General features: G+C 42.2%; 1 protein-coding gene across 6 annotated transcripts in view; it reads left to right on the top strand.

The window, feature by feature from the left end:
* Nucleotides 1-25,054, top strand: part of MEGF6 (multiple EGF like domains 6) — a 254,375-nt gene that overhangs the window by 55,007 nt on the left and 174,314 nt on the right. For all 6 annotated transcript variants that reach the window (XM_084651674.1, XM_084651673.1, XM_084651677.1 and 3 more), the window contains one exon: nucleotides 2,419-2,523. In XM_084651674.1, coding sequence (XP_084507800.1) covers nucleotides 2,419-2,523 — 105 coding nt within the window. The remainder of the gene's footprint in view (nucleotides 1-2,418; nucleotides 2,524-25,054) is intronic.

The raw sequence follows: 25,054 nt of genomic DNA, 5'->3' as shown, positions 1-25,054 counted from the left end.
AAAGCCTGGCCCAGTCCTCACAGTGGCAAGTGCCATGTAAACAACTTGCTAATGCACATAATTTGCATAGTATAGAAATGAATATGAACATCATAAATCCAATGTCTCGTCTACTTTAAAGTGTAAGATCCTAGGGGCAGGAACCTAGTTTTATTTCTGTTAGCGCCGCGCACACCAAGGTGCTATCTGGAAAACAACAACTCTGCATTGCTATTGTTCCTTTCATTTGACCGTCTCAAAGCATTTATTAAGCCACGTACCATTCCAGTGAAGTAGGTCAGAAATAGATGACGATCACTTCACTCGCTGCTGAAATACAGCTACCTCTAGGCTGGAAGGCAGCCGTTCGCACACAGCAACGCTACGGAGGTGTTTAGAAGAGGAAGTGAAGAAGAAAATCATATCCACCTGAAACTGCATGAGGCATTTCGGGGGCAGAGTGTATTTATGCCTGCACTGGGGTTTTGGCCAGGATGCTGAGTTTTTAATAGTGAAGATTCAGCCTGCACTGAATAAGGGTCATGCCGCCACCTCTGCTTGGGAGGAGTTGCAGAATAGCAGTACTTCTGGAGGGCTGTACGTGTCTCTTTCATTTGACCTTAAGCTCCACTGCAGAATGCCCTAAGGCTATTTAGATGTCTGAAATCTGCCACCCTGCTGTTATACACAGAATTCAGGAAGTTTACAAAAGATAGAGAGAGCTACTTGCTGTCATCGACTCTGTGTTCAATGCAGTGGTTTCTGTTACAGAGCAGATGGACCTCGTCCAGGGAAACAACTGGCTTTTATAAACCCCGGGCCTTCATAAAAATGCCCTTTTGGATTCTCACTATTTTACTGTAATTACATTGGACGAGCTACAACTTTGAGCAAAAGATGTTTCAGATCAAGCTGATTTTAATGGTCCTTTTAGTAACAAAATGTTGGTTATGTGATTCTGCCATAGGATATGTTTCTTTCTGTGAGCTTGTTCCACAGAATACACTTAGTTCATGTATAGCCAGATCTGGAGAGGTGCTTAGGACTTTGCACTTTCCTAGCATCTTTCATCTAAGTATCTCAAAGCATTTTACAAATGACCCAATGAGCGATGCCTCCCTAAGCCTGTGTGAGACGGGTCAGTAGTATTGTCTTCATTTTGCAGACAGAGAAACTAAAGTTCTGAGAGGTGAAGTAACTTGTCCAGTGACCAAGCTAGAAGTAGAGCTCCTCCGATTCCAAGCCTCATGCTTTCTACACTAGAGCTTAATTCTCGGAATCAAATGCACTTGAGAGATGATACTTAAGGGCTTGTTTCTCTCTTTGTGGGCAGCCATCATTTGAAGGGGACTGAAAGGCTTTTAAATTGCAAAGTGACAAGTATAAGGTTTTCTGTTTTCCCCACCACAGTTGTTGAAGTCACTAGCACCTTAGCACAGGGTAAGGAATGCCAGGAATGTAGTTCCTGGCTTCTGCTTTTGGCGTTAGTGATGTCAGTCATTGTTGCAGGAGCAACACAGAACAGAACCCTGGACTCTCATTTTTGGCAGATAGATAAATCAGGGAAATATTGTTAAAAGAATGTATACTTCTAAAATGTTCATTTGTGTTCTGTGATTGGGGATCGTGGATAGGTTAAACACTGATTCATTGAAAGAAAAATACGACATTTGAGATTTTTCTCATTTATAAGATTCCAGCCTCCCTCCATCCCTGGAATTATTGCTGCTTTCTAGAAATCCTTTGCTAAAGTGGAGCTTGCCGAGCAGAGGAAGAATCAGGGCAGTGCCACCTTCTTCATCCTAATGATCTCACTTTTAACTTAACCCACTTGTAAAAAAACTACAGCACATATTCTTTCCTCTGTATCCCCTTGTATTCTACAAGCTAAGTAGGGGTATTCTGGGTCAGTATTTAGATGGGGTACCTCCAAGGAACACCCATCTGTAGGCACTGTAGAAAGTGATGTTGATGATTCAGTAAGTGGCATTGTTTCTTCTGATTCAGTTAGGAATTAATGCCTCAGATTGGGCATAAGGAAATCACTGGTGCTGGATAAATCACCTTTCAGATGAGGCATAAAATGGAGTCATTAAAGACCCCCTGGTGCTTTGTAAGACTGGAGTTCAAAACCTCAGTACCAGCCCCCCCCCCCCCTTTTCAGTTTGGGTAAATGCTTTGAATACAAACATGGTCACAAGGTCAGATATTCTCTATCTGCTGTCCTGAATTTCTGGGGACTCTTTCTGTGTGCTATTAAACTGCTGCTCTGATTTAACACAAAGGGGGGGATGCATTTTGGGGCTGGTTGTGTATTGGTTGTATATCTGTTTGCGTTTTTAATGGGCTTTGGGAGCCTTCATGATGAATGGACATTGAAGTTATTTTAATGTATGTACAATTATGATCTCATGTTGTTCCTTCTTCCCTCCCCTTCAGCTGTCTGCAATTATGGAGTTTGTTTCAATGGAGGAAACTGCATGGAAGGATCTTCTCAGCTCTGTCGCTGCCCTTCTGGTTTCCAGGGACCCTGCTGTCAGTATGGTGAGTAGCCTTTCCAGCCCCTTACCTTAAACCTTCCTCCTGCGAATTCTTAATTTAAAGCCGAAGGAGCAGGAGACGAAGGTTGTTTTCCCTGATGTTTGCTTCCTGACCCCAGCATCCTTTATCTTTGCAAGCTGCAGTTTTATCGCATATCTCCATTAATTTGCTCTACACATATACTGGCTCCTGTTTGTTATGTTTTAAGAATGGGATGTTTGGGAAGGAAGTGCTTGTCATGACTTGCTGTGAATACAGCCCTATCTCTCCATAATATACAATGGCCTTTATTCCTGGCCACCACCAGCTGAAGTGGTTTGTTGGAATCAAAGAAGGAAGCTGATTAAAGTTGGGTTGAACAAAGCAAACCCTGGGGTCGTTTCCTGTGAACTGAACCTTTAGCCATTGGACAAATCCAGAGTGAGCCCAGCAGTAGACCGTCGCCATTGGAAAGGGGCAGCAATGGTTGAGCTGTTTCTAGCAAGGGTTTCAAGACATGTTTTCACAAGTAGATGTTGTTTAAACATTGACAGAGTCTGCATCCGAAAGGACTAGCTAGAGCTGTTATGTCTTCTGTCAGGTCTTACTGGTTTTGAACTGTTAAACTTTGTGTAATTAGCACCTAACACAATACACACACACTCTTTTGTGAAGGTTATTGAACTTCTTGTGTTATGCAATTCAGAATCTTCTTGTTGGCTGATATGCTATTTGGTAGCAAGCTGCTGCTGGAGAGCAGGCCAAAAACTCCGAGCACTACTCTATCTATACCTAATTTATACAAAACAAATGTGTAAGAACAATGTACGTTGTATTATTCCTTGGGGATCTTGGGAATGTCTACCCATAACGTTCAATCAATCAACACATTTATTTGGTTGGCAGTCTGGAAAATGCGCCATGATATAACGATTGATCATAGTGCATTGCAAACCTTTAACAACAAGTTAAAAACGAATAATAAGTACATTTTTTTCACAATGCATAATTAATTGTGCAGTTCATGGCCATTAGATATCACTGTGGCCAAGATCTTAGTAGTAGTCAAAATGGGACTGGACATTTATATGAATAATGAGATAGGAATAAGAAAAGGAGTACTTGTGGCACCTTAGAGACTAACCAATTTATTTGAGCATGAGCTTTCGTGAGCTACAGCTCACTTCATCGGCTGCATACTGTGGAAACTGCAGAAGACATTATATACACAAAGACCATGAAACAATACCTCCTCCCACCCCACTCTCCTGCTGGTAATAGCTTATCTAAAGTGATCATCAAGTTGGGCCATTTCCAGCACAAATCCAGGTTTTCTCACCCTCCGCCCCCCCACACACAAACTCACTCTCCTGCTGGTAATAGCCCATCCAAAGTGACCACTCTCTTTAAAATGTGTATGATAATCAAGGTGGGCCATTTCCAGCACAAATCCAGGTTTTCTCAGCCCCCCCACCCCCCTCCAAAAACCACACACACAAACTCCTCCTCCTTCCTGATTCATAGGAATAGAAACTTTTGTGTGTCAGTGTAGAAGCCAATCATAATTTGATAGGAAGAAGTTTCCTCTATGGGCAGGTTATTTGATAATTGCCCACCAATGGGTTTTGTGCATCTTCCTCTGAAGTATTTGGCATAGATCACTGTCTGAGAGTACTGTAGTAGAAAGCTGGGACTCAGGGCATATCTCCGATTGCAGCTTGTACAGAAATACACGAGCTAGCTTTAATCCAGCAGTGAAGTCATGATAGCACAGGCGTTAGTGCAGGTTAGCTGCTTGAGTAATTACCCAGAGTTCTAGGCGGGCTTGTACAGCCTGCACTGACGTCTGTGCTACAATGACTTTGGTGCTGTTCATTCCCTAAAGCTAGTTTGGGTATGTCTACACGAGCTGCAGTCACGCCCTGGGGTTCCAGTGTGGACGTACTCTAAGTGAAGGAGTTCTGCTATATTTTTCTTTCTTTGGTGAATTTAAGGAAGGTGGAAAATTCAAGTAAGTATTATTTCCTTTCTGGTTTAGAACTATTGGGTGGGGGGAAGAGTTTGGTCTCTCTACCCCAGATTGTTGATTAGCCATGGTAAAGGGTTGGTCTTATCCCAGTAAGAAGGGCTGGACATGGGGGAAGATCTGGGGTTGAGAGGAAACAGCAGTTTCCGCACAGCATAAAGCTTACACTTCAGCCTCTGTGGCCAGAATGCATAGAAGAGGACTGGGGAAACGGGGCAGTTTGCTACATTCCTAAATTATTGTACTAGTTCTGCGGCAGCAGAATAAACGAGCATCTTAATGCTGCACTTCGAAGAGGGAAAGGTGACAAGTTCCCACCATTCTGATGCACCAGAAAGCACCTAATTACCTGGTATGGTGGCCAGCGAGGTTTCAGCTGCTGAGTCAGCATGTTAGAGCTGATTTTTCATGCCACATCTATTGTAAGGAACTTTAATTATTGTTACAGGTATCAATTAAGAAGTGCTTAAAAGGCTTTAAGTCTCATTCAGATAATCCTGTTAAAGAAAAAAACCTTGGTTCCCTCATTCAGAAATGCAATTGCAGGTTAATCAAGAAACTCTTTGCTGCTGTAAAAGAGTTTGTTGTCAATGTTAGATTGTGTTTTCAGTTGGCTCTGTATCCATCCTGCACAGTCAGGAGGAGTGGGAGTGTTTTTCCACCAGAGAATCTGAGCCTTCCTTTGGGCTTGACTGGACTGTGGAACAGCCAGTGCACACTGAGTTGGCATGTGATCCTTTATCTGGTGGCCACCCAATTTGCCTGGTGTAAAATACCCGGGTACGGAGGGAGCCAATTTCCCCGGTAATTGAAATAGGAATTTCTGCAAAGGCCCAGGTGTGCTAGCAGCAACCTTTTGCCGCTGCTATTTTGCTGAAGGGCATTCCGGCTTGAACTATTTTCCGAATTGGAGGCTTCATTTGGAAACACATAGTCTCTTGAGCCCGGAGCCCCGTGTTCTGTTTGCTGATGGAGTGCCTGCGGAGTCCGCAGCAAGCTTAGGGTGGTGCTGCTGCTGGAATACTGCGCCCAGCACAACTACATCCTCCTGTGTTTCATCACGTGCATGGCAATGCTGGAAGCTGACTGCACAGCTTACCCCTTCGGCGGAGAAAGCAAAGCAGCAAGATGCTGGCTGTCTATGCCCTGGTGGAAGAGAACAGAACCACTCCAACTTCTTTGTGACTTTTCTGAGGAGCTGATTTTTAACAGTACTGTACAGAAGAATCAAAGGCATTGGCACAATACAAAGTGGGGAAACTGTCTGTGGAAATGCACCAACAGAAGTTGAACCAACTAGGAAACCTGTGTGAATCAAGCCTTTTAAAAACAATGGCGTGAAAGGTGCCATATCGACAGCCTGCTGAGCAGGGGTGAAATTCTGGCCCCACTGAAGTCAAGAGCAAAACTCCCAGTGACTTCTGTGCAGGCAGAGTTTCAGCCCTGGGTTCTTCATTGCTCTGCAGCCTAGGTTTAGCACAGCCAGCAGTGGTGCAAACCTCCCTCGTGCTGTTCCGCCCTATTCTGACTGTATTACCGCACGATAAAAACTCAGTCTGTGCCTCGGGAAATCTGTAAGGATCCTGTTGAGGCTGTGCCAGGAGAGTACCGATTACACTGGTACCTCGTGACGCAGACACTCCTCTGTTAGGCGGTAGACTGCGTCCACTAGCTAATTTCACTTAGTCCTTTAAAATGGCAGAGGCTCACGTTCACTACAGAATAAAGGTTCTGTCTCCCATTACCCATTCATCTTAGACAGCCAGTCCTTGGTTTTAAATCTCCCCCCTCTCCCCCGCCCCTATTGATCTTCTTGAAGCAGTTGAAGAGTTTCGGTTACCCAGACCCTTTTAGCCCTGACTCTGCATTCACATGACCTAGGGCTGACGGAGAGCCTATGGCAAGCCTCTCTGCACCATACATTGCATGCCCTGAATGAAGCTTTGAGATTACATCTCTCACTTGAAGATAAGCACGGGTAGTGTAAGTTGAAGGGGCAAAGGTATCAAGTTTTGCCCAAAGATGCCAGAATTTCTAGTCCGAACATGACATCTTTTCATCTGTTTTGTCAATCATCACAGCTGAAAGTTCATTTTAATAATGAGCTGCATGCCAACTGGAAATGTCATGAAGTATATTTAAACATACAGTATGACTCTGCACATAGTTCAGTGCAAAAGCTTGAACTGTTGTTGAAGCCAAACTTGGCTTCAGTTGACTAGCAAGGCAAAAGGGAGCTGAGATCCAGAGTCCAACAGCCTAGCATTGCTTTCTAACCTCACCTAATGGTATGGCTAGGAACCATTCAAAACAAAAGCGAGGCTAAGTTTTGTGGGTGAAGTAACACTCCAGAGCATATGGATTTTGTGAGGTACCGGATTTCTGTTGTGTGTGTCTTCTCTGTCACTATAGATCAGTGCACTGTACATGTCTCTTGTAGAGATCACACATTGACCTCTGGTCTCCTGCATGGCAGAGCAGGGCATTAACCACTAGCACTATGCTGCACTGATCGCACAAGAACACATTCTGCCACCTATGAGCTTAAATTGGACTACCGCCCTGAAGAGGAGTAGTATTCAGCTAGAGTAAGGGCGGCAGATTTTGACCCACACTGAGGCATGAAATCACTGCTCTAGAGTGTCCCATACTTTGCATCTTGTTTTTCTGTGCAGGGGAGAGGATTTGTTTCCCACGCCAGTTCTTATGTGTCACCAGTGCACTTTCACTGCAAAGCCACAGGAAGGCAAATGTTATAGAGTGGTGCATGACATCACCCCCAGATTCACCGTCCTTCTATCGAACACATTTTCAAAGACATCATCAGGCAGTAGTGACAGATGAAAGCACACAGGGTGGCCTATCCTGTTGTAATTTTTTTCTTTCTTTTTCTTAAAGTCCTCCTATCATTGAGAGACACTTCATTCCATGGGCCGTTAGCAACATGATGCTGGTAATTTAACATCTGGTCTTATGTGCTGTTTTGAACATAATCCTGCAGGGGGCTGTCATATGTTTCATAGCCTGGATAGAGTACAGGACAGTGTGAAGTTTCTTGCACCATGTTTTTTATTTCGTGTTGCATTGAGGCAGATGTGGAAAAAAATTTATAGCCACTCCAAATTCTGCTGAAAAAGCTGGTACCGAACTTGATTATCACAGCGTCTCCCTTCCTGTATCTGCCAGCAGGAAACTCAGCAGTCCAGTTTTAACCTGTTGATCACTTAACATTCCAGGGCAAGGTCAAGATTAAATGTTAAATCCAAATTTTAGTGTAAGAAGGAAAAGGGTTTGGTGCACTAATCATTTACAATCTACATTACTGTTTTTGTTTTTGAAGCAAACATATATTTCCAAAATACCCGACAGTTAATTTTTTTATAATATAGCCCCAGGGAATAATCTGTGCATGCAGTTTTTCTTCAACATCTACCATCCCAATCCACTTGTTAACATTTGTGTTTATCTCTCATTCTCTACACAAGGAGGGATCAGAAGAGAGCTAATTCACAGGTGATGTACTCACGACAGACTGCTTGGGTATGTGTGTGTGAAAGAGAGATTAGTTTCCTTTGGAAGTAAACATTCCTTAAAGAGTCATTTGCAAATTTTTTCATATCTTCCCTCACACAAAATAATAAAATAAACACAGGGAGCTTTCCCATATAGAACCTGGGAACTATCAAGTATTGCCACATTTGTAAACGTTTAACAAATCCCTAAATTATAATTGATTGCAGCTTTAAAAATAAACGGCATATTTTCTGGTACCCCCAAAAAGGGGGAAATGATTGGTTTATTTTGGAGAGAAAGAAAATACATCTGTAAATTCCACTAATGTACCCCCCTTGAAGAAAGGGCCTGAAGTCAGTGCTTTAGGCTTTAAAAGGTCAAACTTTGTAGTGCTGGAGATTAGCCTTTATTTTTCTTCTCTGTAAAGCTTTTGCAGAAACAGCATGAGATAGAAAGGGAAGGACAATAGTAGCTTGGGTTAGTGGCACACTCAACACCGTGTGCCTTATTCAGACACTTCCGTGGGGCTGGTCAGGGAAGAAACAAGGACCTGTATAAAGGAGGAGGAACAGAATGGAACAATCAAACCATAAATCACTTGTTACCATCCCAGTTAGACCAGTTTAGTTCTAGTTTTCCCATGATTGTAACAGATTTGCAGGCAAGCAGAAGCATCTGTTGGAAAGGGGCACTTCCCACCCAAATAATGAGCGGCCATTAGTGAGTGGGAATAGAAATTATGATCACCCATTAAAAGCTAGTGCTGGGTCAACCTCCAAAGGGCCAGTTTGGACAAAGCACCCTTTATAAAAATGCTTCTCCCAAGTCTCTGAGCTGCTAAGGAGTGCAAAATTAGGTAGGAAATCTTGCAGAAACAGGCCAGTTTGACAAGATCTCCTGTCCAGCTCTCTGTCAGTTGAGTCTTTCTGGTGGCGGTTCAGGATTTGTTTCTGGACAGAATCAGAAAGCAAAGAGGCAACCACAGAAAAGCAAAAAATTAAACGGAAAAATGTTACCCAAGTTTTTCTGTTGAACCTTACAAATGGTTTGCTTCAGATTGTGCTTTGTATGGCGATTCGGAGAATTCACTCGTCTGTAATTATGATGATGAATTTTAAGGTTTCAGAGTAGCAGCTGTGTTAGTCTGTATTCGCAAAAAGAAAAGGAGTATTTGTGTCTCTAAGGTGCCACAAGTACTCCTTAAATTTTAAAAAACTCTCCAAAATGCAAAATACTGTGAGTCATCTCATTGGCTGGTGTATAGCTTCATTGATGTCCACAGAGGGAGGCTGAGTTATACCAGCAGAGGAAGTGGCCCAGAATGTGCAAAAGGCAAAGGGCAGCATCCCCAAAGCTATCCTTCACTGAAATTAGAGAGCGAGAGAACCTGTTACTATGGAATAAGCTAATTAAAGAAAAGTGGAGAGGAGAATGTGGAGTATGGTAGGTAAATCATTCTTCATGGCTCTTAATCTCAGTCTATAAAACATTAATTTTTAATATCCTTTTTAAAACTGCAGAACCCAATTGAATTGAGTGGATTGTTTGTTTTTTGTTTGCTTCCTCAAATTATTTTAATACCCAAGTGAAGCGTGTCTCAAAGCGCATGGCAGGAGCAACCTCCTAACGTCCCATTCTTCTGAGATAGCTGTGCACTGTTTGTTAGTCCTATGGTTCATAAACTTTCCAAAGGCACAATCATCCTGCTCCTTACAGGGAATCCATCCAGACATGAATGTCTGCTCACTTCAAGGGTTAGAAGGAAGTGGCAGGACTTTTGAAAGCTCAGACCTAAACAGGAAATGCTGCATTGTTTATGACTTCTATTGTTTCCCTGTTCTTATGTTAAAGTAGCGGAAAATATAAGGTAACCAATGCTGAATTTGGATCATGAGTGAATTCTAAGGAAAGGACGAGAGGGTGAACCTGTGAAATTCCAAGACCCTGGAGGAGTTTGCCAATAAATGGTAACAACATAGGTCTCAATAGTGCAAGGTGACAAGTGTTTCCTGACAGATACTGAGCTCCCTCAGTTTTGTTGGGAAGTTAAGGATCCTCAGTACCTCATCGAATCAGGCCCATAGTGTTATGTTAACATCAAAGGATTCTGCGGTTCAAGTGGGATAAGGACCCAAAAGAAACTATTTTGGGCTGGAAATCTCCTGAGAACCGACTCTCATGAACTTTTCAGTGACGGGGACAGACAAGAAGATAAACTGCTTTTCACAGCATATTTCCATTTTGGAGCCAAAATCAGGAAGCACAAAGAAAGGCACACAGACGTTCTTGTTTTAGGTTACGTAGGTTTATTGCATGAAGGGAAAAAGCACTACGAGCATGAAGTAAGATTAACCCCAGACAGGCAGGCACTGTATGAAGCCAGGTTGATTGACTGACTGTTTTAAAGTTACTTCAATTTTATCAACTATTAAAAAGAGTTAAAGCTTGATTCACATTTTAAGTAAAGTTTCGCCCTTGATTTTACTTTATCAACTGGCTCTTCTGTCTCAAATGGTGCTCAAGTGTTCTACTCTAAGGGTATGTCTACACTGCGAAATTAGGTCAAATTTATAGAAGTCGATTTTTTTAGGAAGCGATTTTATACAGTGGATTGTGTGTGTCCCCACTAAGCGCATTAAGTCGGTGGAGTGCATCCACAGTACAGTGGCTAGCGTCAACTTTCGGAGCGTTGCACTGTGGGTAGTTATCCCACAGTTCCTGCAGTCTCGGCCGGCCATTGGAATTCTGCATTAAGCTCCCAATGCCTGATGGGGCAAAAACATTGTCGCGGGTGGTTTTGGGTACATGTAGTCAGTTGCCCCTCCCTCCATGAAAGCAACAGCAGACAATTGTTTCACGCCTTTTTTCCGTGCGGATGCCATACTGCTTTCAGCAGACGGTGCAGTAGGACTGCTCACCGTCGTCATTGAACCACCGCTTCCGCTCTGCTCTCATGAATCCACCTCGCAGGTCCTCTCGTTGTTCTTTATAAATATCTATTCTCGTGACATCCATCATCAGCCACTGCTTCCGCTGCAACCCTGGTCTCCTGCAGACGCCGTACCACGGCAAGCCTGTAGCCCGCTCAGATCACTGCGACAGTTATGAGCATTGTAAACACCTCGTGCATTATCCTGCAGTATGTACAGAACCAGAACCTGCAAAAGCGGGCGAGGAGGTGACAGCAGCGCGGTGACGAGAGTGATGAGGACATGGACACAGACTTCTCTCAAAGTACTGGCAATTTGGACATCCTGGTGGCAATGGGGCAGGCTCATGCCGTGGATCGCCGATTCTGGGCCCGGGAGACAAGCACAGACTGGTGGGACTGCATAGTTTTGCAGGTCTGGGATGATTGACCAGTATGGGATGTTGACCACTTTGCTGTGGTCAGCACCTCCGTGAAAGCCACAAGCAATCTCATGTCAAAGCTACGATGCGTGGCGAGATCAACGTCACGCTCCTTTTGCCTGTGTAGTTTAAGGAATAACTCCACTGCCACTCGTGACGTGTTAATCAGAGCGAGCAGCATACTGGTCAACAGTGCAGGATCCGTTCCTGCAGACCGAAGAGGCAGAGCGTGCAGTACACAAACCATTGAAAGATGGTGCCAAATGCAGATGGGCGCACAGGGATTGCTGGGATGCGAAGCATTGCATCCCGGGGCACTGGGACAGGACCCAGAATGCCTTGCGACCCCCTCCGCCTTCCCACAACTCGTAGCAGCAGAAGAGGAAGAGGTGCTCTGTGGTATAGCTGCACCACTCCGAATACTGCTGTAAGTGTGAGCACGCTATTGCGCAGGCAGCTGACAGCATGCACGCACAACAGCAGTTTCCCTTCAGTGCACTCTGCAACTGCCAGTGCTGTAACTGGGCCAGTATAGACATACATACCCTGCATCCCAAGCTTTGGTCCTGGCTTGTTCTAATTATCTGAATTTTAGAGATTGGTCATTTTAGGTCATTCCTTGGATTTGGCAGTCCTAATATTTGGATAATATTCAGATCCCAGAGTCTGAGCATCACCTGTTTGGAATCATATTCTCTTGCACCTTCCTCCAGCATTCCTGGATTCCTCCTGCTTCACATCAGAATTTTCCTCTCCCTTCCCTTGCTTCAAGATGCCCTAGAATATCTTAAAGATACTTTGCCTTTCCCCCCTCTTCTAGGGATCTGCAGGATGCTCCCCATTTCCATATTTCGGGGGTCTCAGAGCCCATTTGGACAACTCTCCTGAAAATGGTACGATTTGGATCACTCATCTTTAGAAGTAGGATCTATTAATCTCTCTCCTTCTTCTGCTTTTTGGTTCATATAGATTTCTGCAGAGCTGCCCGCATGAAAAGTTTAACTCCATTTGCTACATGCAGTTAGAATGGCACCTGCTCTGGGATTGTCATGTGATAAATGGAGCTCATCTGTAGTGAAGGTAATCCCTGTTTAAAGAAAAAAAGACGGGAACTGTGGGTGTCCTATTCTGAGTCAACTGATTTGGGTTTAGGCTCTGAATGGAGGGCAGAGCACACAGAGAGGATCTTACTGTGAGATCACACCGGTACTCACTGTGTTTCAAAAGGAAACAGTTTACTAACCCCAGTCAAGTGCCCGCTTCTTTTGTTTATCTCTCAATGCAGACAGTGGCTGGCGAGTTTTGAATCTTCCTGTTTTATTAGGGGCAGGTGAACTAACTGATTTACTATCCTAAAAACTATGGTGGTGAGGCTGGAGAACAAAAGGAGGAGTGAAACTAGATACTTCTTTGCTTCCTCAGAGCACTGAGTATGGTAGGAGTGGAACTGTATGAATCACTGAGTTTTAGTGTGTTGGCAATTCCAAAAAATTGAAAGTAAAATTATTTCAGGTTGACCAAAAACAATTTTTTTAAAAAATTTTTGGTTAATTGAAAATTGGGGGGCAGAAATTGCTTTGGGTGGAATGACATTTTCATTGTACCAAAAATGAAAGGGTGCATTTTGATTTCACAAGCCTTTTTTTTCTTTTAAAATTTAGTAAAAAAATAAAACTAAAAGTAATTTCAAAACAAAAAGTTGTTTCAAACTGCAAAGTCAAAATGTTTTGTTTTGAAAATGTCAAAAGAAATGTTTAGACTTCTTTGGAATTTTTAAAGTTTTTTGACTGAAGTAATCACTGAATTCGACACAAACTGGTGAAATGTTTCAGTCAACCCGTATCTGCATATTTTGCTTAGAAAAGTTAATGTAGCAAAATTTCACCTAGCTCTAGTTAGGAAGATTGTTGGGAAAGGTGTTGTGGGGTGGGAGTGGAACAGTGAGCATAGGTTTCATGTTCCTGTAATATTTTAGTGGTGATAAAATATCATCCACTTAATGGGTGCTAAATACATCTTGCTGAGTTGCTTTTTCTCTCCTTATCTGACAATTGGCTAATTTTGTGTCTGTTAAGTGAATGAACAGGGATAGTTTGTGCTCGCATAACCCAACAATAATCAGGCTTTGTCACATATTGATGTAGGTTTCCTAGTCTGCAAACAGATGACACAAGTGAAGCATTTTGTGTTAGCTACAGATGAAGAAAATGATATATAGACAAAGTAGATTTGAGACTTTGTATTTATTTTGCCAGAGCATTTTCATGCAACTTTTCCCAGTTCCCAAACTCTCCTTTTAAATTCTGTTTCCAGCCAGCCCCAGCTTTGAAAAATATTATTGCCCTAGGTACAGCTCTTGATTCCTGAAAGGCGCAATTTTTTTTTTAAATAAACATCAATGGCAAATATTGCTTTAGTGGTTTGCTCTCAGCAAATAGATGCTTCTCAGATTGGTGTCTCCAATTTGTGATGCCTTTTCATTACTCCTAATGCTTTCCCAAAGCCAGAATCCTTAATTGGTTCTATTGGCTGCCAGAGAAAACAAGCAGACCAGCGCTAATTAAAAATGCTGGAAGATCCATTTGCAAAGTCAACCTGCCATTCTGCTTTATTTCTAATCCCTGTGTCCTAAAGTCAAAAGGATTGGATTGACATCTGTAAATGCCTTTCCTTGTCACTTGTGAAGAAGTCTTGTCTTGTGTCTCATTTCCACAAGATTGAATTTTCATTCTTTCTAGTGGTCTACACACACTGTTGCACTGGTTTAACTGAAGGTGTGATGTTAAACTACTTTAACTAAACTGATGCTAAATAGTATGCTACATTTCAGGGGCAAGCTAAAGCTATGTCTGCCAGGGTTAAACCAGTGTATGAGTTTCTGCTCATAACATTGCACTGGTTTAAATGAACCTGTTCAACGTATCTCTAGTTAAACTGGTGTGAGTTCTCTGCGTAATCTCAGTCTCTCCAACTGCCTTAAAAGGAGTTTCTGTGGAATTAACTAGGCCTAGTCTACACTTAAAAGATATTGAACAAAACCGGCCCCAGGACCGACCCTTGGGGCACTCCACTTGATACCGGCTGCCAACTAGACATGGAGCCATTGATCACTACCCGTTGAGCCCGACAATCTAGCCAACTTTCTACCCACCTTATAGTGCATTCATCCAGCCCATACTTTTTTAACTTGCTGGCAAGAATACTGTGGGAGACAGTGTCAAAAGCTTTGCTAAAGTCAAGGAACAACATGTCCACTGCTTTCCCTTCATCCACAGAGCCAGTTATCTCATCATAGAAGGCAATTAGATTAGTCAGGCATGACTTGCCCTTGGTGAATCCATGCTGACTGTTCCTGATCACTTTCCTCTCCTCTAAGTGCTTCAGAATTGATTCCATGATTTTTCCGGGGACTGAGGTGAGGCTGACTGGCCTGTAGTTCCCAGGATCCTCCTTCTTCCCTTTTTTAAAGATGGGCTGTACATTAGCCTTTTTCCAGTCGTCCGGGACCTCCCCCGATCGCTGTGAGTATTCTAAGATAATGGCTAGTGGCTCTGCAATCACATCCGCCAACTTCTTTAGCACTCTCGGATGCAACGCATCCGGCCCCATGGACTTGTGCACGTCCAGCTTTTCTAAATAGTCCCGAACCACTTCTTTCTCCACAGAGGCTGGTCACCTCCTCCCCATGCTGTGCTGCCCAGTGCAGTAGTCTGGGAGCTGACCTTGTTCGTGAAGACAGAGGCAAAAAAAGCATTGAGTACATTAGCTTTTTCCACAGCCTCTGTCACTAGGTTGCCTCCCTCATTCAGTAAGGGGCCCACACTTTCCTTGACTTTCTTCTTGTTGCTAACATACCTGAAGAAACCCTTCTTGTTACTCTTAACATCTCTTGCTAGCTGCAACTCCAGGCGTGATTTGGCCTTCCTGATTTCACGCCTGCATGCCCGAGCAATATTTTTATACTCATCCCTGGTCATTTGTCCAATCTTCCACTTCTTGTAAGCTGCTTTTTTGTATTTAAGATCAGCAAGGATTTCATTGTTAAGCCAAGCTGGTCGCCTGCCATATTTACTATTCTTTCTACACATCGGGATGGTTTGTCCCTGTAACCTCAATAAGGATTCTTTAAAATACAGCTAGCTCTCCTGGACTCCTTTCCCCCTCATGTTATTCTCCCAGGGGATCTTGCCCATCAGTTCCCAGAGAGTCAAAGTCTGCTTTTCTGAAGTCCAGGGTCCGTATTCTGCTGCTTTCCTTTCTTCCTTGTGTCAGGATCCTGAACTTGACCATCTCATGGTCACTGCCTCCCAGGTTCCCATCCACTTTTGCTTCCCCCACTAATTCTACCCGGTTTGTGAGCAGCAGGTCAAGAAGAGCTCTGCCCCTAGTTGGTTCCTCCAGCACTTGCACCAGGAAACTGTCCCCTACATTTTCCAAAAACTTCCTGGATTGTCTGTCCACCGCTGTATTGCTCTCCCAGCAGATATCAGGGTGATTGAAGTCTCCCATGAGAACCAGGGCATGCGATCTAGTAGCTTCTACGAGTTGCCGGAAGAAAGCCTCATCCACCTCATCCCCCTGGTCCGGTGGTCTATAGTAGACTCCCACCATGACATCACCCTTGTTGCTCACACTTCTTAACTTAATCCAGAGACTCTCAGATTTTTCTGCAGTTTCATACTTGAGCTCTGAGCAGTCATACTGCTCCCTTACATACAGTGCAACTCCCCCACCTTTTCTGCCCTGCCTGTCCTTCCTGAACAGCTTATATCCATCCATGACAGTACTCCAGTCATGTAAGTTATCCCACCAAGTCTCTGTTATTCCAATCACATCATAATTCCTTGACTTTGCCAAGACTTCCAGTTCTCCCTGCTTATTTCCCAGGCTTCGTGCATTCGTGTATAGGCACTTGTGTATAGGCGTTCTGTTCCTGACTCTGCTACAGACTTCCTGTTGGCTTGGGCATGTCTCTTAACCTTGCAGTGCCTCTGTTTCCCCATTGATAAAACGGGTTGAATTTTGGTTTGTTTGTAAATAGCTTTGAGACACATGGATGGAAGGTGTTAGAGATAGGCAACGTTATTTTAATATCATTGTATTATTTGTGGGATTTCCACCGCAGAAAATAGCAGTGGTTCCAAATGAGAGAGAAACAGTGTGTCTTTTCAGTCCTGAGAGGCACCAGGGCATTTCCTGTTGCGTGCTCTCTCCTCTGCTGGCAGCAACAGCAGTGCTGTTATACTTCTGGCAGTGGGACTACTCAGCAGGCTTTTCACCAGTCAGTTTTGCATGTAGCATTGATTCAGAGATAACCCAGTGGAAGGACAGCTATTTCAAACCACTGTTTAGCCATTTGCCTGCCCCTGCTGTGTGGCTGAATGTGTCCGTACACCTGGGTCATACATACTGAAGGTGCTGCTGAATGTAATCGGTTCTCTCTGCATATCACTGACATTCCATTTTCAGTAGACTGCAGTGGCAGTGAGAAACCACTTGCAACACCTTGACACATTTCTGCGGCATAGCGCCGGTCCCTGTGCATTTTGAGAACATCATGTTTTTCTGTGAACTTTTGTGATATGGGGTGAAAGCAACACAGGCCATTATTTTTGTTTTATGCTGTAAATCAGCTACTTGGCTGGATTTCACAGCAAGTTAATTGCCTTGGCTTCATGTTTGCTTACTAAATATTTCACTGTACAATGGACAGTTTCAACCACACTGAATTTCGGAGGGCTTTTATATTCTAGCTTTGCTGTGCTTTAGAGATTGACCCTTCTAATTAGGCTGGCTGTGTTTTGAGTGGTCAGCCAGACCAGACCAAACCAAACCAAACCACCTTTAGCCACATAAATAAGAGGTTGGCTAACTAAGTGAAGATGCCCCGTTGTTAGTGTCCCCTTTTTCAAAGCCAGCTGAAAGTGGTTTTTTTCCCCTCTGCTTTAGGACATCACTATTTCTTTCCTTTGTTTTGCTGTCGTCATTTACACAAATGTTTGACTGGCCCTCAGTGTTGCTTGATTGCTTAATAACTCTGTTCCTCTCACTAATCCCTTCAGATTGTTCAGCTGGAAGTGCTCTGGAGTGTTTCTGCATGGACTGCTGAGTGGTGAGGAGTGTGGGGGCTGGAGAGATGGATTTACTGTAGAGTTGTTAGCAGAGGTGATCCTTAGCGAAGAAAGCAGCAAAAACCATGGAACTGTAAAATACTTTCAAAGCATTACAGACAAACCTAAAAAGGTTTCATGCTCCCCCACTGGAAGCAAAGGAAAATCCCTTGTAGAGCTCTTCTTGGGTGGAGTAGCCAGGAGCATCGTTCCAGCATCAGAACGAAACTCAGGGCTATATCGGATGTGTGTGTATAATAATAAGACATTGAATTCAACTCAGGTAGCTGTTCTAGTCCAAATCCACTGAACCCACACAAAGGTTCACTGGTTTGACAATAACAGGATATTGTGCTTAATGTTTCATGGTTTTACAGTTCACAAGGCTGGTTTAAAATATGTTTGTGGAACTAAGTAGCAGCAGTTGTTGTTGAGCTCTCATCAGAGTACTGGATAGTTTGCACTGTTAATAATACCGCTGCTAAATAAAGCAGAACCTTTTTTCCTCCAGCAGCCAAGAAGTCACAATGCTTGTATTGACAAACAGCCCACAGAGGGTGGCTTTTTATCATTCTGCTGGAGGCGGGGGAGCAGAGGAGTGTAGAAACCCATAGTGGGTCGCCTGCCGGGTTTGCTGTGTGATTGTGCTTGGCGAGGCTTTTCCTTTCTTGTTCCTTTTGGCTCTGACAGGTAAAGGAACAAGGGCAACTTGTGCAAAGCGCTGCTTCATGCTGCGCTATCTGCTTGTCCATCAGTCAAATATTAAATATTTAGTAGTTGGCAAACAGGTAGCTCTGAACTCTTTGAAGAAGTTAGTAAGAGGAAAATAAGCCAAAGCCACGTGAGGGTGTATTTAGTTCAAAAGGAGATTTTGGTAAATACGTTTTAAGGGGAAAAGTAGGGAAAATAGCTGGGGGTCTGACTGAGAGCCACATTTCCCTCTAGTCCCTTTCCTGATGTGTGTTTGAGATAAGAACCAGTGAATAACACATTTCATGTCAAAAACACCATTCAGCATGCCTCTTAAGGTTTCTGATGGGATGTGTCTGGAGATGTGAAGTGTTTTTAAATAATTTGGATGTAAATATTGGGGCATTAGTCTATAAATAACGTAATTATTTACATGCTTTTGAGTTTCTAAAGGTTAACTGAAAAGCCTTTGGACAACTTCTGTGTGTTAATTTATTTACAATGTCCCAGATCAGTAACATAATGGATTCATAGGCTTAAAATTATTACCAGACCATTTTCGTTTTGAAAACACTTGCAGTAGTTGAAAGCAGTTGACTTTTTAGGGCCTAGCCTATCTCCCCTAGAATTCAGCAGGAATCTTTCCATTCATTTCAGATTTCTCTTGGGTTGAATTAAGCCCTTATTTACCAGACGAGAGTCAAGGTTCAAGATTTCGTGTTCCCCCTTGAAAAGGTTGATTACATCAGCTAAAAGAAAATGCAGTGCTGATGTTTTTGGATGTCTTGCAGTGCTTTACTCAGTCCTTGGTAGATAAATAAAGGAGGAACCGATTTTCAAATAATACGTGTTAATAATATTTAGTTCTTAATAGGTTCAAAATCATCATACAGACTGTACTATTTAATACCACCTGTATCATAGAGGTGTTGTGAATATTCTCTGCATTTCACAGAAAGGGAAACAGAAGTTAGTTGCTCAGCATATATCAAGTTGCATTTTTTGCAATTTTCATGTCCTCACATAGGGTTCTCTTAACGATTTTGAATCTTGAGCAGATTTTTAAAGCTGTTGTCAAACATGTCTATAATGTGAAAAGTCAGGATTTTAATAGTCATGCAAACTTCTAGAGCCTGCATAACGAGCCTGGAAATCTCATGGGAGATGGTTCTCTTATCATGTTTATAGGCAGGCCAGAAATATTGTGCAAACAGCCTGGCATTGCAGTTCTAGGGGTTCTGATCCCAGACAGAAAGCACATAAGTGTGTGAAAATGTAACAGAATGGAAAAATGTAACCAAATATTTTAGAAACATAAAGTTCTGTTCAGATTCATTTCTAGAGCTGGCAAAGGTCTGGCAGCATGTAGAGGAGAAAGTTCTTATTTTTTCTAATTGGTTTTGCGGTCTTTAAGAGCAAGCAGGGTGTGGATTATCCAAGCTTTTGCAGCATAATCCTCACTAATAACTATCCTTCAGTGTTGGTGTTTTATATCATTACGCTCCTACTATCCCCAGCAAATTCCAGCTAGCAGGTGCGCATAAAAAAGGTGTCTTTCGTTCCCCAGAAGGTATTTAATGTTGCTCTGAATATTTCCAAAGTACTTTGACAACTCTCCAGGAATATGTTAGAAAAGTAACACAAACAAGTTTCTGTCAATGGGTGATAAACCCTCAAGTTTCCCTTGCGGACAGCAGTTGTATTTGAGTGGTACAGCTGGGAGGAATCCTACATCTTAGTCCAGAGAAAAATAACTGAGTTTGAGTTTTGCAGGGAGCTGGGCGCAGTAGCCTGTTAGCTTAAGATCGACACTAATAAAAGAGATGTGGGAGAAACTGCCTGGTTATGTCACAGTGTCTAAGCTTTGTTACTAGTCATTCTAACTTTAGGCCCAATCATGTGAGGTGCTGAACATCACCTTCATGGTGTCGCATGTCCTCAGCTCCCATTGACTCCAGTGGGAACAGAGGACGCTGAGTGCCTCACATGGTCAGGTCCTTAATCATTACAGCACCAGTACAATAGCTGACTGTCAGTCCCAGCTCTAATCTTCCCCACAAAAAAAAGGATTTAAAACCGACTATTACACTCAGCTGTGACCAATTGAAAGGGTGGGGTTTTTTGTGTGCAAAACCTTAATGACTTTGGATCCCAGTCTAAATTTTCAAAAGAGCATCTATAATGTTTTCTCTTTTGTTTCAGAGTAGCAGCCGTGTTAGTCTGTATTCGCAAAAAGAAAAGGAGTACTTGTGGCACCTTAGAGACTAACCAATTTATTTGAGCATAAGCTTTCGTGAGCTACAGCTCACTTCATCGGATGCATACTGTGGAAAGTTTAGAAGATCTTATTATATACACACAAAGCATGAAAAAAATACCTTCTGGTACCAGCAGGAGAGTGGGGTGGGAGGAGAGATTTTTTTCATGCTTTGTGTGTATATAATAAGATCTTCTAAACTTTCCACAGTATGCATCCGATGAAGTGAGCTGTAGCTCACAAAAGCTTATGCTCAAATAAATTGGTTAGTCTCTAAGGTGCCACAAGTACTCCTTTTCTTTCTCTTTTGTTTGTGATTTGTGAGCTGTGTTCAACCTAAACATTTTGCTCCCATAAACCATCTGTTGAAAGCCCAAATGTATGCACGGAGGTGAGTTGAATTATATTTGTATGGAGAGAGCAAGTCATTTTCCAAGCAATGAAAATATAATAAAGTCTGAAAATGGACCTCCTGGGGTCTCTTAGTGTAATTGGTACTAAGGAGAACTTGATGCATGAATGCCAAATGGAGAGAATTAGTCCTGAGTCCTTGAACCATTACATGGAGAATGCGATGGCTCCCAAAGTCAGGAAGTCAAAGGCCACTGGAAAATCACAAACACTGACCCACCAAGTTGGTTTATCTGAACAGCAGATAATTAACAATAATATTAAATACATTAAAAAAATAAAAAGATTCAGTACAGTTTGGGCAGAATAATTAGCTCTGGGGATGTCTGTGAAACAGTGTCTATATCAATGGAATCGCATGATTATTGGTGGGGATCAAGCTTTAGATGAATTGATTAGAGGAAAAAATAAAACACATCAAACCTTTGTTTATGTTTAGAAGTGAATCCGAATCAAACCCCAGGAAGGTCTAAAATATTTGGTTAATGTTGTTTATTATTTATTTAATTTCTTTCAGCTTCTAGCGGTTCAGGTAGGTTGGGTGAGTATCCAAACTTCTGGGTGCTTATGAGATTTGAACCCAAACTCTGAATCTATTGAGATTCACCAATGGCTGGACAGTGATGATAATTAGGGTTGGGGGAGTGCGGTACCCAGGCTCATAAGGATTCTGATGCTTTGGGAGCTGAGAGTTTGACCTTCATGTTTCCTGAAACATTCTGTAATAATCTCCTCTTAGAATCATAGACTATCAGGGTTGGAAGGGACCTCAGGAGGTCATCTAGTCCAACCCCCTGCTCAAAGCAGGACCAATCCCCAACTAAGTCATCCCAGCCAGGGCTTTGTCAAGCTGGGCCTTAAAAATCTCTAAGGAAGGAGATTCCACCACTCTTGATCAAAATGAGCAGCACGGGCACAAAATAGTCAGGCCAGGATGACTTGAGCAGCTGGGTTGTGTCTGTGAGGTTGGTTTTTTTTTTTTTTTTTTTTAAGCTAAGAGGAATTTTGGGACTTGCTTCCGCTTCTCTTTAGAGAGCAGATCTTTTCATGAGAACAGAGTGTTTGTTGCAAAACAGAGGAAGGAATTTGTCTGTGACAAATCTGAGATTTAAAATTGGGGACAGCAAAAGGTCCGTCAGGTGTTGTTGCAGTATAGGCAAAAAGCATACTCTAAAGCCCACTGAGATCAGTGGGAGCCTTTCCACTAATGTAAGTGGGCTTAGACCAGGCCAGTTAAAGGCTCTAATCTCCAGAGGTGAATCTGCCAGCTGTAGCATTGTGCAGCCCTTTATGGTTTCATATATTCATAAATACAAAGGCCAGAAGGGACCATTGTGATCATAAAACTTCCCAAAATAATTCCTAGAGCAGATCTTTTAGAAAAACATCTATTGTTGGGTGGAGAATCCACCATGATCCTTGGTAAACTTCCAATGGCTAATTACCCTCACTGTCAAAAATTTACACCTTATTTCCAGTCTTGAATTTGTCTAGCTTCAACTTCCAGCCACTAGATCGTGTTAGATCTTTCTCTGCTAGATTGAAAAGCCCATTGTTAAATATTTGTTCCCCATGTAGATACTTACAGACTATAATCAAGTCACCCCTTAATCTCTCTTTGTTAAGCTAAATGGATTGAGCTCTTTGAGTTTATCACTGTAAGGCATGTTTTCTAATCCTTTAATCATTGTCATGGTTCTTCTCTGAATTCTCTGCAATTTATCAGCATCCTTCTTTAATTGTGGGCACCAGAACTGGACACAGCACTCCAGCAGTTATTACATTCCAGGATTTCGTTAGCTTTTTTGACCACAGCATCTTATTGGGAGCTCACATTCAGCCGATTATCCACCGCGACCTCCAAATCTTTTTCAGAGTCACTGCTTCCGAGGATATAGTCCCCCACCCTATAAGTGTGGCCTACATTCTTTGTTCCCAGATTTAAATTTAAATTTAAATATTAAAGCACATATTGTTCACTGGTGCCTGGTTTACCAACAAGATCTAGATCACTCTGAATCAATGACTTGTCTTAGTTATTTAACCCTCCCCTAATTTAGGTATCATCTGCGAACTTTATAAGTGATGGTTTTTATCTTTTTTCCAGGTCATTGATAAAAATGTTATGTAGCATGGGACAAGAATCAATACCTGTGGGACCCTACTGGAAAGGCGCATCCACTTGATGATGTTTCCTTGTTTTACAATTACAGTTTGAGTCCTATCAGTTAGCCAGTTTTAATCCATTTAATTTGTTCCGTATTAATTTTATACCATTCTAGTTTTTTAATCAAAATGTCATGCAGTGCCGAGTCAAATGCCTCACAGAAGTCTAATTATATCACATCAACACTATTACCTTTATCAACCAAACTTGTAATCTCCTCAAAAAAGATATTAGGTTAGTTTGACAGGATCTGTTTTCCATAAATAGATTTGCATTAATTTCACTACCCTCCTTTAATTCTTTATTAATTGAGTTCTGTATCAGCTGCTCTGTTACCTTGGCCAGCATGGATGTCAGGCTGACAGGCCTATAATTACCTGTCATCCAGTTTCTCCTTTTAAAAAGTTGGGCAACATTAGCTTTCTTTTAGTCTTTTGAAACTTATTGAAAATCAATATTAATAGTCCAATGAGCTCATCAGCCAGCTCATTGAATACTCTTGGACGCAAGTTATCAGGACCTATTGATTTAAAAATTTCTAACTTTAGTGTTTCTGTCACCCTCCAGAGATACAAGTGGGGTACTGCTAGTACTTGGTTCTATTGTCAGGAGTCAGGACACTTAATACATTCCTTGATTTAACCTCACAAGACTGCAAAGTATGTTAGCTTTGTGGACGAGTCTGTTTATCCTCTCTTGAAATAATACTAACCATAAGTGCATTGTATTTGTTTCTAGCATGCAAGAGTTGGAATGGTTTTGGTCTTCAACATTTCTGGTCTCTGTGGATTACGTAGATAAAATAAAATGCAATTCTTTCATTTTTTAAAAAAATACCTATTTAATGCTCAGAAATGGTATTGGACTGACAGCCTTGAGACAGAAACCCACCGGCCCTAGAGCAGGTACAGCATGGGCAGTGGCAATGTAAGCTTTCTCCAGACCAAAGACCAGCCCTTTCTCCAGAGCATCCCCTACCAGTTATCCCAGACTAGCCCTTTCTCCAGAGAATCCCTTCATCTCTGACCTGCAGTGTAGCTTAGACTCCATTCCCACTTTGTCTTTAGCAGATCTTCACAACAAGGAGACCAATTAGTGTCATTTATGGTGGTGACGGTTATTTATCTAATTCATGTATCTGCTGCCAAAACAAATATAAGATATATGTTCTAAAAAGATTTTCACTGGGAGCTCTGAAATGAGGCTTTAGCCTCAGATTCCAGTTCGTAGTGGACAGGTGAACATATATTTGTTTTGGCAGCAGATACACAAACTAGATAGATAATGTTACTCAGAATGCTTAACTGATGTCTTTTGTGTCTTCTGAGGTATTCTGGGACCATTGTGCAGGCTGGGGATGAAATAATAAACCAGAGTAGACTTTTCACTTCAGTTTCCTAGAAGAGCTTATCTAGTTGCTTTGGGAATGTCAAGCAAATTCCGCCTTCAGATGTCCGTCCCTAACAGTTCCCCTGCTTTCTGATTGATCCCTGTTGTTGTTGAATTGTTTCTGTTCTGTACCCTGCTGAGAATTTTCAAGTCTCTCAGCCTTTTTACATTATAGAAAAAAAGTGTCTTGAGAGAGTTTATTTCTCATGACCTTTAATTAGGAGTTATCTTCAGGAGACTTATGAAAAGCCCCAGATCATCTCAAACTCAAATTAGTATTAACCCTATAGCGGCGCTTGGTCAAAGTTGTGATGATGTTTCATTAGGATTCATAGGTCAGCAAAACATAGCAAAATGCAAAACTACTCAAAATTCAATGGCTTTTTTTTTTTTTTGGCCTTTTGATTCAAATTGAAAAATGTGACCAATTCCCATGAAAATAGACCCTTTTTCTTAGTGAAATTAGGAATGAAGATTGAAGGAGAAAAGGGTAAATGTAAGCACACACTTTGTGAAAATGGTTAGAATTGTTATGTTTAAGGATGATTTATGCACAGGTCCAAATGTCACAAAAGATAGTGCTTTTACAGCTAATGTTTTTGCAGAGGTGGATAGCCTTACGCTGTTTTTTTTTCTTAGGA

Source organism: Lepidochelys olivacea (assembly GCF_965140295.1).
Source record: "Lepidochelys olivacea isolate rLepOli2 genome assembly, chromosome: 18".
Taxonomy (NCBI): Eukaryota; Metazoa; Chordata; order Testudines; family Cheloniidae; genus Lepidochelys; species Lepidochelys olivacea.
Note: the sequence above shows the minus strand (reverse complement) of the source record. Positions and strands in the feature narration are given on the sequence as shown.